This window comes from Corvus hawaiiensis, chromosome 5, assembly GCF_020740725.1.
Source record: "Corvus hawaiiensis isolate bCorHaw1 chromosome 5, bCorHaw1.pri.cur, whole genome shotgun sequence".
Taxonomy (NCBI): Eukaryota; Metazoa; Chordata; class Aves; order Passeriformes; family Corvidae; genus Corvus; species Corvus hawaiiensis.
This window is the reverse complement of record NC_063217.1, coordinates 57,204,114-57,216,501: the sequence shown is the minus strand read 5'-3', so window position 1 is coordinate 57,216,501 and position 12,388 is coordinate 57,204,114. Positions and strand designations below refer to the sequence as shown.

General features: G+C 42.8%; 1 protein-coding gene across 26 annotated transcripts in view; it reads left to right on the top strand.

Annotated features, from left to right (window-relative positions):
- The window catches only part of ADGRL3 (adhesion G protein-coupled receptor L3), a 489,712-nt gene that overhangs the window by 226,932 nt on the left and 250,392 nt on the right, over positions 1 to 12,388 (top strand). For 25 of the 26 annotated variants that reach the window (XM_048303590.1, XM_048303593.1, XM_048303573.1 and 22 more), the window contains 2 exons: positions 1,914 to 1,934; positions 2,668 to 2,881. In XM_048303590.1, coding sequence (XP_048159547.1) covers positions 1,914 to 1,934; positions 2,668 to 2,881 — 235 coding nt within the window. The remainder of the gene's footprint in view (positions 1 to 1,913; positions 1,935 to 2,667; positions 2,882 to 12,388) is intronic. The other variant, XM_048303575.1, reaches the window with a different exon arrangement.

Genomic DNA, 12,388 nt, shown 5'->3' with positions numbered 1-12,388 from the left:
GCATTTAATTTTTGTGATTTTAAGCAGGCTTCTCCTCAGCCCTCACGTGTTTGAAGTCTTTCTTTGATATAGAATAGTTACTGGAAAAAAAGAAAAAAGGAATTAAGAGCAAAAAGATACTTTCTGAATCATGCAGGTCAGAAGTTTTGTATTCTGTAGAGGGAACGGTAAAAAGTGAAGTAGTATTAGCAACTCACTTTGCCCTTTGTATAGCCTACATTAACCTTCCAGAGAAAAAGATCCAGATTGCCCAAAGACTGGGCCAAACCATAGCTCCAAACAGCTAATATTGCCTGTAAACCTCATTTTGTCATTTTTTTGGCAGTTAGCAGGAGTCATCTAAGCACATGGCAGGAGGAGGGAGGGCCCTTGGCCTCAGCATTCTGCCAAAAGCTGCTAGAAACCTTCTGCCTCCCATGTCACCAATCTGCTCAGGTTTAGCACAGAACAGGCTTGAGAGGAGAGCTCACCACAGCTCTTTTCCAAAATCAGAATCCTGGCATGAGAAGTTTTTTGGTCAGCACTGGCCTTCTGCCGTAAAGTCCGGTGTTTCACAGAGCAGGGCCTTCTGCAGGCTTCTGTGGACAGATCCCTGTGAGCAAACTTAGTACCTCTTGAAGCTGTTTGTAGGGCAGGCTAAAATTGCCAGGCTCTGCTGACTCTGCCTTTCTGGCTGGCTTCTCTCTTCTATCAAATGCCGTCTCTAACATTGTCCCATCCTTCCTCCATTCGCCTTGTTGACCAGTGGCATCAAGCCAAGGGTAAGAATGAGGCAGTGCATCTTAGAGGTTCATGCTTGTCCTCCTCATTTTCCTCCTCCTGTAACAGAAGTTGGTGGCAGTGAGAATTTAATGCATTACACAAATATATGGTGCAATACGAGCCCAGGGCAAAAACATTTCTCCCATCTCAGGGAAGGAGGACATCTCAAGTGATCTAAACCCTAAAGCTGTGCTAATTGTGCAAGCTATTATTGAAGAATTAAGTACATGTCTGTCTTGGGAGTTTGGCAATTAGTCCAGAACTCTGGCACATCAGTGAGGGTCTGATATTAAAGTAATCCCTGCAGATTTACAGAAATGGGAATCTGAGAATCTGTCCAGTGATACACAAATGAGACAACTGACAATAATAGAAAGCTTCATGGAAGTCAATGTGTTGGATTGCTGCCTGACAGACAGAGCAGCCTTGATACAGTTAAAAGGGTTTTCCGAGAAACATCAATATATTCTTATTTTCCATAAGCCAACTTGGTGTGCATGTACCACGGGGAAGTTTTACAGAACAAACGAGCAGAACATTGGATGGGATTTTTGGTTCAGGGAGAGGGTATTTTGGTGTTTTTATAATGGGGCCAGGAGGAAGGGGAGTTGTTGAAAGATGCCTGGTGTCAGATGGGCCATGGATCTACTGGAGGGTTAAACCTCCATCACCGTCACACAGAGACAGGCTTGGGTTGTGCATTGAGTTTTGTGGTTGGAAGTGTACAAATTTAGCTGGGAGGGCACATCATGCCTGTATCTGGAAACCTTTTTGGTGCGGGTGAGTTTTCATTCTTGTGGAATAAAGCGGGAAAGGAGCTGGCTTTTATTTCAGCTTGTGACTGGTGTGCTAGGCTGGGAAACAAGTATTTGGTTCCCAGCATCACCATGGATTTCCCGTGAGATCTTCTGGAAGCTGCAAAACCCTTCTGCAGCTGAGTTGAGAAAGACAATGTGTAGCTACTTCATATGGATGTTTGGGGATTAATATATTCATGTTCATCAAGCTGTTTAAGATCTTTGGATCAAAGAAGCTGTAAAGATGGGAAATACAATTGCTTGTTGTCAAGTGACATTGTTTACTAATATTGTAGGGCTGTGTTTTCAAGGCATCTCAAAGTGTGTTTCTTTTTTTTCTTTTGCAAACTGTAGCCTGGATTTCTTTTAAAACAGGTAAGATTTCTGAGAGCTCTTTAATTTCACAAGTATTTGCCAGCTATTTGACCATCTAGGCAGATCCAACTCAAAGCTAAGACTGAACTTAAGTCATCTGGTGTCCCATAAATTGGCCTTTCCATGGAAAGTATCACTGCAGGGCCCAAACTTTGGGACGGTTGCCAGAACCTGCAGGCCATCTGCTGGCATGCTGCAGGCTACAGCAAAAGCCATTAGGGTCACATTTTCTAAGGGCTAAGAAAAGGACCAGGAGCAATACAGATGTTATTACATCTGCTGTAGGACAGGTGCAATCTTGCTGAGCAGGTGGGATCCTGGTGCTTGGATTGCTTGTTGTCATAAAATTTCCCTTGCCTGTTCAAGTACAACACAGGACTGTAATTTTATGTATCAAAGCCAACTAGTTTTGCCCCTGGTAAGTAGAACTAATAACAGTGCTCTAGTTGCTATTTACCTGTTTCAGTAAGGGATTTCTAAAGCCCTATATAAAAGGGATCTTGAGTTTGTTTCTGAGATGAGAAAATGAGGTCACTGAGTGGAGAAGTGATTTCTCCGGGCAGCCAGCAAGCCAGCGACCGGACCCCGTTTCTACAGACCTTATCTCAATGGTACCGAAACTATCTCAGCACAGCATATGGGTAAAACCTGCTGCTTAACGTCATTCCACTTTTAATTTTAGCCTCAGTGTGGAAAGTCAGTGTTGACTGTGTTTCTGTGTTAATCCTTGCAGCTTTCAGCCGTGCCCCAGTGCCCATGGCTGTGGTCCGAAGGGAGCTGTCCTGCGAGAGTTACCCCATCGAGCTGCGCTGCCCGGGAACAGATGTTATCATGATCGAAAGTGCCAACTATGGCAGGACCGATGATAAGATCTGTGACTCTGATCCTGCTCAGATGGAGAATATCCGCTGTTATCTGCCAGATGCCTATAAGATTATGACTCAAAGGTATAGTATTTAATATTCTTTGTTTGCTGACTGTTGGTTTTTTAATCCGGAGCATACACACCAGTTTTTGTGTGTGTTTGCATGAGAAAATGCAGGTACTTAGTCTGGATGTATGTGCACAGAATTACAGCTATCATTGCTAAACTCTGGGTTTAACCGAGTTGGTTTAACATCATGCAATGCAAATAACGTTTCCTCTAAGTACTGCTCATCAATCATCTTGATTTTCACTGCATCCCAATTTTCCTTCTGAATTTCCTAAATATCAAGGCTCTTAATGAATGTAGAAGTGAAATCTTTCTCAAAATGCATATTTACTCCTTTTTGTGCTGTGTTCAAACAGAAGGCCAGTAATCTCCTTCGAACAATTAATATTTTGTGTTCAGAATAACATTTACAGTTTTCAAAACACAAAGAAGTGTCTGCACCCTTCCTTGTGTTGCCAGGCTTAGTTTTAGGGAGGATCTGAATTTCCAGTTGAGCGTTGGTATTCTCATTGATGAATTGCTAAATTTCTGTATAATAACTGTAGCTGTGAAGCGTGGCTGCTGCATTTGGAAATGGTAGCTGAGATACAGTTATACATGTAGACAGACTCCTGTCGGGCTTGCAGAGCCAGGGCCTAACAGTTTATTCTAACCCAGAGGTATCTTGGTTATGAAAAGCCTTTTAAATGTTGCTGAATTCTTAAGGATATTTTCTGGTACAAGTGGTGTTGTGGGAAGGATGCATAAGTCACAGCTCTTGATGTGTAATTGAATTCAGTAATACATTCCTAATACATGAATAATTATTTAGTGCATTTGACTGTTAATTAGTAATAGAGATTAGTATTTCAAGGTATTAATAATGGCACTGGCATAGGCAAAGTGTTGCTAATTGATGTCATGACAACAGTATTTGGGTCCTAACAGTGACCTTATGGCTTAAAGCAGTGCAGGGTTTTAATGGAGTATCTTGCTGTCGTTTGCTGTGAAGTGCTTTGTGCTAAAATAGACTGGTGTGAGCAACATGAGTTTCATCTGTGTTTCACAGGCTAACTGCTTTTTTTGACTTCCCTTTAGAACTGCTCCATGTTGAGTATTTAGGTCTCAAAATGTTGAGAGGTCTTGTGAAAAATGTCCCCATTGCTGCATATGGCTCCTCTAAGACAATTCTTTAAGCTGGACCCCCTAACGTAGCTGGTTGAAGTCTTGTTTATAGGGTTATGCCAGCTACATTTTCAGGAGAAGTGGGAAGGGTAACAACGTGCCATCAGCCAGTCCCTTGGATTTGGTGTGGTTTTAGTGGAATTACTGAAATTCTCCTGTTCAGGTTGGTAGTGGCTTCAAGCAGAAACCCTTAATCCTCTGCATATTGGCAGAATAAAACCATGTCATCCCCTTTGTGGGCTGTTAGAGAGCACAAAGTTTTAATAGTTTTATATATATATGTAATAGTCCTCCAGGCAGCAGCTCCAGAGCCAAATGCAGAGCTCTGCAACCTTCTAGTCCATCCCTACGTGAAGCAAGTCTGCAATAACATTGGCCCTTGGGTCAAGGAGGGCACATAATCATCTTCTGTGACCATGGGACTACATGGGAAACTTTGGGTGATTACTCACCTCCAGGTATCATCAGTGTAGGCTCAAATGGAGTTAGCAGGGAAGCTCATCTCTGGGGCAAAGTACTTCTGTTTTTTCATTTGGGCAGAAAGTGGTGCTGAAAAGGATGGACACTGAAGGGGGGAAAAGGCGTGCAGTCCTGTTATTGGGTACTACTGAGTTTCTTGAAAATAAATACAGTCTGATGTTAAAAGAAAGGTAAAAAAGGGAATAATATTCTACTTTGCATTTTTGTCAGTCTAATTTCTTTTTTAAAATCTCCATTAATTCAAAGAGTTGAAACAATTTAAAAATAAAGCCATTAAAATGAAATACGTTCTTAAGATGCAAGCCAGTCTGTCAGCTCACAGCTCCAAGTACGCTTTATAGCTCAGCCTCTGAAAAAAGTAGTTTAAAAGGAAAATTGTGACAGCCTAGTAGTTGTGGCACTAACTATGGCATGTTCTTCTGAAAGCCTCTACCTGCAAAATTAATCAATTTAGCAGTATTTGGGTGGGTTTGCAGATTAATGCAGGCTCTAACACCGTGAGCTTGTCTTTGCTAACGCTGCAGGGTGGGGGAGCAGCTACTGGGAACTAGAAGATTGTCATGACAGTGTAACCTGCATGGTAATTGAAGCTGTCTGTGTATGGAAAGAAAAGTGGTATGTGCAGTGTGTGCTTATTATGCATTGATTAATTATTGTATTCATAAATACACAGTCCCCTTGTAGGCTCTATAATAAGTTGTGTAACTACTGGCAGATTTTAATCAGCAACACTGCTCAGCCGACTCGGACGCATTCCGGCGTGGTTGTGGGAAGGGGAGAGAGGGAAAGATGGGAAGGAAAGTGTGTGTGAGACAGAGGTGGTGCTAGTATGTGAGCTGAGGCTGTGAGTGAGCAGATTTATAGTAGGTATTAGTGATTGGTCCCCCAGCCCACCCCCACCAAAAAAAACCCCAAAAACCCAACAGCCTGAGCTAACATGTTCCTTTCTTCTGTATGCTTATATAAATTAATTTTTGCAGACGACTATGTGAAGTTATTTTGAAAGGGAAAGGCATAAATCTTACGGTGTGTTTGTGGAGCCCCCTAAGCAGAGGGAACACAAGGAGCTCTTGCTGCAAGTATTGCCCTGAAACTCTCTACAATCTTGAGAGTATTGTTGAAGTAAAGGACATTTAAACAGCTTGTAGGGAGCTATTTTATAGGATGTTAAATCTCTGAGGCCTTTATTTTTTTTTTTATTTTGCCAGCCCCTCCTTCAAACATCCAAGCAGCTGCTGCCCGTAACAGCTCAGACAGTGTGCTTTATGAACTGAAGTTTTTCCTGTCGTGATTAGAAAAAAATGTATTTCGTAGCATGTTTGCTTTGGAGAAGCATCTTTTCAAGGGCTGTAACACGTAATTAAATTCTAACCATGCCCATTGTAAACTGTGTGCACCGTACCATGGGAGACTTTGCTATGTCCTCCCTTGAGCGACTGTGCCACAAAATTAACATATCATCCATTCCAACAGCCAGAGTTCTCTGCGAACAATAGGGAAAAGCAGCCTCCTATTCCCGTAAGAGTTGTCTTTGTTTTTATAGTGTTAACACAGTTTAGTATATTAAAAACACCCTAAAGAAAAAGGAAAAAAAATAGCTTTTGGTGTGCTCTCTTGAATTTCCTGTGGATGCTTCCCACCAAGGAAGCATCCTGGGTTGAAAGCGAGGGAAGGAAGAAGAGGAGTGGATCAGGTTTTTGCATGTGTGTTCACAGAACTTTGTGCTGTCACTACCACCTTCGTATTTAACTTTGTAGTTCAGAACATTCTGTTCCGTAGGCTTTAACCTCACATGTTAAAAAGGGTGGGGAGGAGAGGGAAGTCCAGGTAGGAATAGTAGGAAGTACCTGACATGTAGGTACACATACACAGAACAATTGTAATTTTTGCCCTAAAGGCAAGAGCAAGGCTTTCCTTTTGCTTTTTGGATCCTCGTCTACCCCAACCATTGTCTGCTACTCTTAATCTGGAGGAAGGAAAGGAGGGATGGAATAATGAGGCAAAATGACAAAACCAGCAGGCAGAGCAGAAGAGACAGGAGAGAAGTGTTCACAGGTCTCAGCAGTTGTTCTCAAGATCAAAGCAAAATTCTTTCCGCCCTAGAAGATGCGGACGGCTCTTGCTGGGGAACTGATCCCTCTCAACAGCTCAGAGAGCTCAGTTTGCAAAGTAGGCAGCATTTGCCTTTTGCTAGAGCAGAGCCATGCAGAGCTCTTGTATGCTGCTCTTACCACTTCTGGCTTGGGGATGAGGGCTGCTGAAAGCTGCTCAGCTATCTCCTCTCTTCTCCCCTGAAGGGAGGCACAGCTGGGAGGTACTAGATGTCCTGCTGGGCCTGCAGTAGCTTAGCTGAGCTAATTTCCTTTAGGTTTGAATCTGATCTGCATGGCTTGTCCCTGTGGTTTCAGTGTTGACATCATTGATGAAGCTTGCAGGTCAAGACTTAAAAGAAAAAGAAAAAAAATTAGAAAAAGCGCAAGACTGCAGGAATGTAAGGCTGTGGTCAGCTGCTCCCAGATTTCCCTTTAGTTTCATCAGAAGGCCTAATCCTTTTATGTGAGAAGGGGCACTCAGAACTCTCTTGGTAGTTGGAAGGATGGTAGCAGGCACTTTGCACAGCATAGGGGAGAATAAATAAATTGAATGAAGCAGCTTGCATTACACTGCAAAGATTTTTCATCTTCTGAAGGGCTGTGTTTTGCTAATGTTTTTGGTTGATGACCTGAAAAATGCAGGAGTCTGAAATGAGTGCCATTATTATTGTAATAATATTGCATCTCATGGTGTGCTGTTATTGATGTTATCAGCTCCTGTGATTTTCAAGACACTTTTCAAATGTCAGTGATCTGCACTTGCATTGGGAAATAAAGAGGCAGGATTACCTGTATTTTACAGATAAGATAATTCACGTTAATCATTCATAAAATGGCCACTGGTTTTGAACATACTAGTTTTGGGATGTTCTTGTAGAGTCTTTTATATTAAATAGCTTGTTGCAGTGCATGTGGGAAGGTGCAGAGGACAAGGAGAGCTGCAGACCTGGAGGTTCTGTAATGACAAGGCCATCAGCAGGACTGAAGGGGATGGCTTCAGCTGAACTGCAGCACAGTTGTGTCAGGCTCTACAAAATTAATGGTGTATTTCTTAGAAAACAGCCCCCTGCTTAGATGCTGTCATCACCTCTGAGTCAGATACTGAATGCCCTATTTGGTAGGAACCCCACCACCCTCCTCTGCATCCTGAGCACATTTTGCAAAGCCTGCCAAGATAATACTCATTTTTCTAAATTTGTTACCACACAGATGGCATGAGAAGTACATTTCTGAAGGACTGAGATGCTGCAATGGGAAGCTAGGCTTTCTGGGAAGCAGAAGTCTGGCGCTTTGAGATCTCCACGTGAAAAGCATCAATATGGAAAAATACTAATGTTTCAGTTGAACAGTTTTTGTAACCAGTAGAAATCGACGGGGAATACTGAAGCTCACGTTCCCTGGATTCTGATTTTAAAGGTTAGAAAACAAGCCTCACCACTTGGTTAAACAATCTATTTTCTCACCATGTGGAAAGATTTTTAAATGAAGGGAATTCTGTTAATCTCACCTGAACCTTGACCCTGGGACAAGGGCACATATGCTATATTACTAAGACAGAAAAAAGTCAAAAATAACCAAACACCACCACTAAGTCCTATTGCGGTTTTGTGCACTGGGCTGTTGAATCACTCTAAAATTTGTTGCTACTTCCCAGCCTACAGAGTCTTAATTTATCCTACCTCTTCCTTTCCTGAAAATGCTGTCGAAGTAAATTCTTAAAATGACAGCCCCTTGGAATTGCCCTGGTACCCTAGCAAATCAGGGTTTGCCAGCCCAAACATCTCAGCTGATTGCAGCTGCCATGGTAACAGATGAGGAGGAGGCAGTAGCTTCGGAAGGTAATTAGGTTCCAAACCCGTGGAAGACTCTGTGGATCAAAAATAGTGCTTTAGGCCTCCCTGGGTACCAATTGGTAGCTGTGGCCAGCTATAAAACACCACACTTAAAATAAATAAATAATTAGATGGTTGTATTGTGCCGTGGCTGTTGGGGTTTGGTTGCTGTTAGCATATGACTCCAGTGCATTGCCATTTGGGAAAATCCCGACTCGAGCTGAGAAAGCAAAGTGCAACCAGCAGCCCCTGTGGCCAAAGAGAAAGGCCTCCTTGATGTGTGCATGCTGGAGGAAGCTGGATGAATTAATCTTTGCTGTTTTCTAAGACCATTTCAGTTTTCCAGGTATTTTGTTTTGTTTCTTTCCAGTTCCCCACCCTACCCTGGCCTTAACTGACAAAGAGAAGACATAGGATAATCTCTTGGGTAAATCATATTTTAAAGTGGCCTCAGAACCTCTGAATACATGACATGCTGAAAACCATGCAGGAAAAATCCAGGTTTATTACTGCATCCATTATTTTACTAGTGTGAAAGTGGCCACCTCTAGCCTGTCAGAGGGAAGCGACTGGCTTGCCCTTGGCAGCCTTTCACACGTAGTTTTTGCCAGTGGGAGAAGACCTATGTGAAACATGCTCCTGTCATCTGTTTTTCTTCTGAACATTTGAGGCTTGTTGAGAGCAGCAGCTCATTTGTAACATGGGAGAAAGGGTTGAGCAAGGACGGATGTGTTGCTGGCAGCAGTGTCCTGGAACCACAAGAAAGGTGCTCAGGGAAGATGCAGCTTTAGGCTCTTTGGTGGTGTTCTCTGGTTTTGCTGAAACAGGTTTTGTACCATGCAGTCATTATCTCAGGTGCCCAAAGAGCAGAGTTTAAAGCCAGGCATCTGCGTGCTCCCCATGGCACCTCCTGCCCATTACCTAAATTGCTGAAGTGATCAGCATCGAAGATGCTTTTGTTCAGTCTTCCTGCATCTTCCATCCACCTGAATGTGGCAGTCATACAAGGCTGTGGCAGGAATTGGCCGTCAGATGCTTGGTCTTCTTGCCACAAGGCTTAAATCTACGCAAAGCATTGCAAGATAGTCTGTAAAGTTTGTTCAGGCCAAGTGGACTTACACTAGCTTAAGGTAACAAAGCAAAAATTTCTTTTGATTAGAAAGATATGTGCACGCTCCTTCTCTGGTTGGTTTTCTGGTTAGGTAAAATGTCTGAAGGGCTATGAGGTGAGATGGCTTTGAAGTGATGCATCTGTATCGCTTTCTTTTGCTTCTATCTTTCTTCATGTACAAAAGAGCTCAGTTAGTCTGTGCCTGAGGTCGAAATTGGGTTTATACACAGGGGATTGTCTATTCTGTAGGACATTTCAAAGCTTTCATTCAGCACATTTTTGGCTGCATCGTTTGTGGAATCTTTGGAGCTTGAACTCCATATTCTGTTCCAAGACATGTAAAACCAGCACTGGCTTCTACCACACTCTCTGTGTGTGCATGCCTGGGATTTCTGTGCCTCTCTGCAGGGCTGGAAGCGCTCCCTGCAGATGCTTTGCAGACACATCACCTTTGCACGCTTGCAATTTGGCATCCACAGCGTGGCTTTGCATTTTGTGTGATCACTGCTGATACCAAATGCAAACAGGCCAAAGATGTCCATTAGATACAAACCATTTGCTTGCCAGCATTGAAAATATGGACTGACGCAGGCAATGTTCCTGGGTGATCAGTTCAATGTGGTCCTTAAATTTGAGTTTTGTTAGTGGGATAAACTGAAGTTTATCTCAACCTCTTTGGGAAGAAGGGGGAAGGAATGACAGTTACTGGAAGCGGTGACCCAAGAACAGGTTTTGATGCCCATTGTAATTCAGGAGAAGGATTTTATGTATCAGTAAGCGGAGTGCATAAGAAATGCCAGGCCACATTTGTGATGTAAAGAAAGGGCAGGGTATGGAATTTGATTAGAGCCATCTTCTATGCATTATGTATAAGATAATACATTGGTGTCAGTTATATAGAGTAGAAGCCTTAATTCAGCTTGAGTCCTGCTGACATCGTAAACTGGGAGACAGGGAGTGGTTTATGGGCAGTAGTGGAGTCTCCAGACTGAATTACGGCCTCAGCATTCAGTCTGTTACCGAGAGCTGCAGTTGGTAGCAGGCTGTATATTACATGCTTTTACCCAGAGTAGGGCTGGTGACAAAGAAGGAAAAAACTTTATCACAGAGACACTGTGAGAAATGGAAGACTGAGTTATGGGGCAAGACAACAACAGAGAACTATAAAACTAATGCAGGAAAAGGAGGAAGGATTTCAAGCTAGCCAGAAGGAAAGATGCTAGAATGGGGATAGAGTTTTGCCACACAGTCACCGGTTTGCCCCTGTGCCGAGTCCTGCCTCTCTCAGGGTAGGATGTGGCATCCCATAGTGGGCAGGAACTCTCTCTGCCGCTCCCATGCTTTTTTTGTTTTTGATCCCTTGTAGTTAGAGATGGCCTTTCACCCCAATGCCCAAGATTTTTAATAATTCTTTCTAGATTTTCAGCCATAATTATAATTGTTCTGTATTTCTGCTGCCTGTATAAATGGTCAAATCCTTTCTGAGTCTCATTTAGTCCCTGGTCATGATGACTTCTAGGAGCTCTTAAGTCCAGCAGGATAATATCTTACTGTGTCAAAAATTAATGTTAGGTCTTAATTTCATTGCCATCCTTCCTCACTGTGGAGACAGAGGCATCCAAGCTACCTTTGCCATTTCTGTTCCTTAGCTTGTATTCATTTGTCATATGGCTTCTAACTTTTCTGTTTTCCAAGGGAGAAGGTGATGTTCTTTCAAATATTTCTTCTTATGGGAGCTGGTATGGATTTTTGTTACGAATGTGTGAAGGTTCTTGTTGTTTTCCCTGAATAGCCTTTGTTTTTAAGCAAACCCAAAAGGACAGAAGAGGAAGAAAAAAAAATTTGTTTGTCATAAATTTGAGAGTTTGAGGTCATTTCTCTCTGTAAAGCCTGCTTCTGCTCTTCCTTTCCCCAACTGGCTTTGAATTGCACAGAATGTCCCATTTGACTCAAGAGTATTACACCCACACAAATACAATTGTGTCCTTCCCCAAAACACCTGCGCTGCTCCTGATAAATTACTGGCTCTCTTGGTCGCTTGGAACAGATTGTTCCACTGCAGTGATTACAGTGGTGCCCAGATAGTACTCATGGAAAGTAAAGTCAGGTCCTTGGTACTAGTAAATCTGTGGAGTAAAACAGAAAAGCGTCCATTAGGTTTGGAGGGAGCAAGGTTAGTTCTGGAAAAAGTTTAGTACTTGTTGCAGGTGTCCAGGGTCTCAGTCAAAAATATTGGAGCATTATAACCTTGTCACAGATGTTGGTGGACTGGAAGTGTGCTCAAGTTGGTATCTCAAGAGATTTTCCCATGAGTCATGGAAAATTTCATGTACAAATGCAGATGAGTAACTGTCACCATTGATGTTTCAGGGAGCAAAAAAGACATCTTTAAAAAAAACCCAAACCTCCCAGTATCAGAAGTGCAGCTTGATGCCCTTTTGAATTACTGGCAAAGTTGCTGACAGCTGAAGACAGGCATCTAATATCCCAGATACCTTAAAAAAACCCAAACCTGTTAATGATACACACACAAAGAATATAGGTCACCTTCAACGCAGTGGATTAGTCGGAGCTCTGGAAAATCAATTTTGTTTGATTGGCTGCACTTGTAGCTAGATGGAAAGAGTTAAAGCCAGGCACTAAACAGTGCAGGGTAATGCCTGTTGTGGTGGGCTGCAGTCCAGAGAACACTTTGGGGCCTGTGTAGCTGTGCATGTGACAAGAGCTGTCTGAAGTCGGCATGGAGGTAGAAACCTTCCAGGAAATCTCCACAGAGAGAGAGAGAGGTCTCTCCTCATTTTTGTGGCCTGGATGGCATCCAGGTGGTAAGAACACCCAGC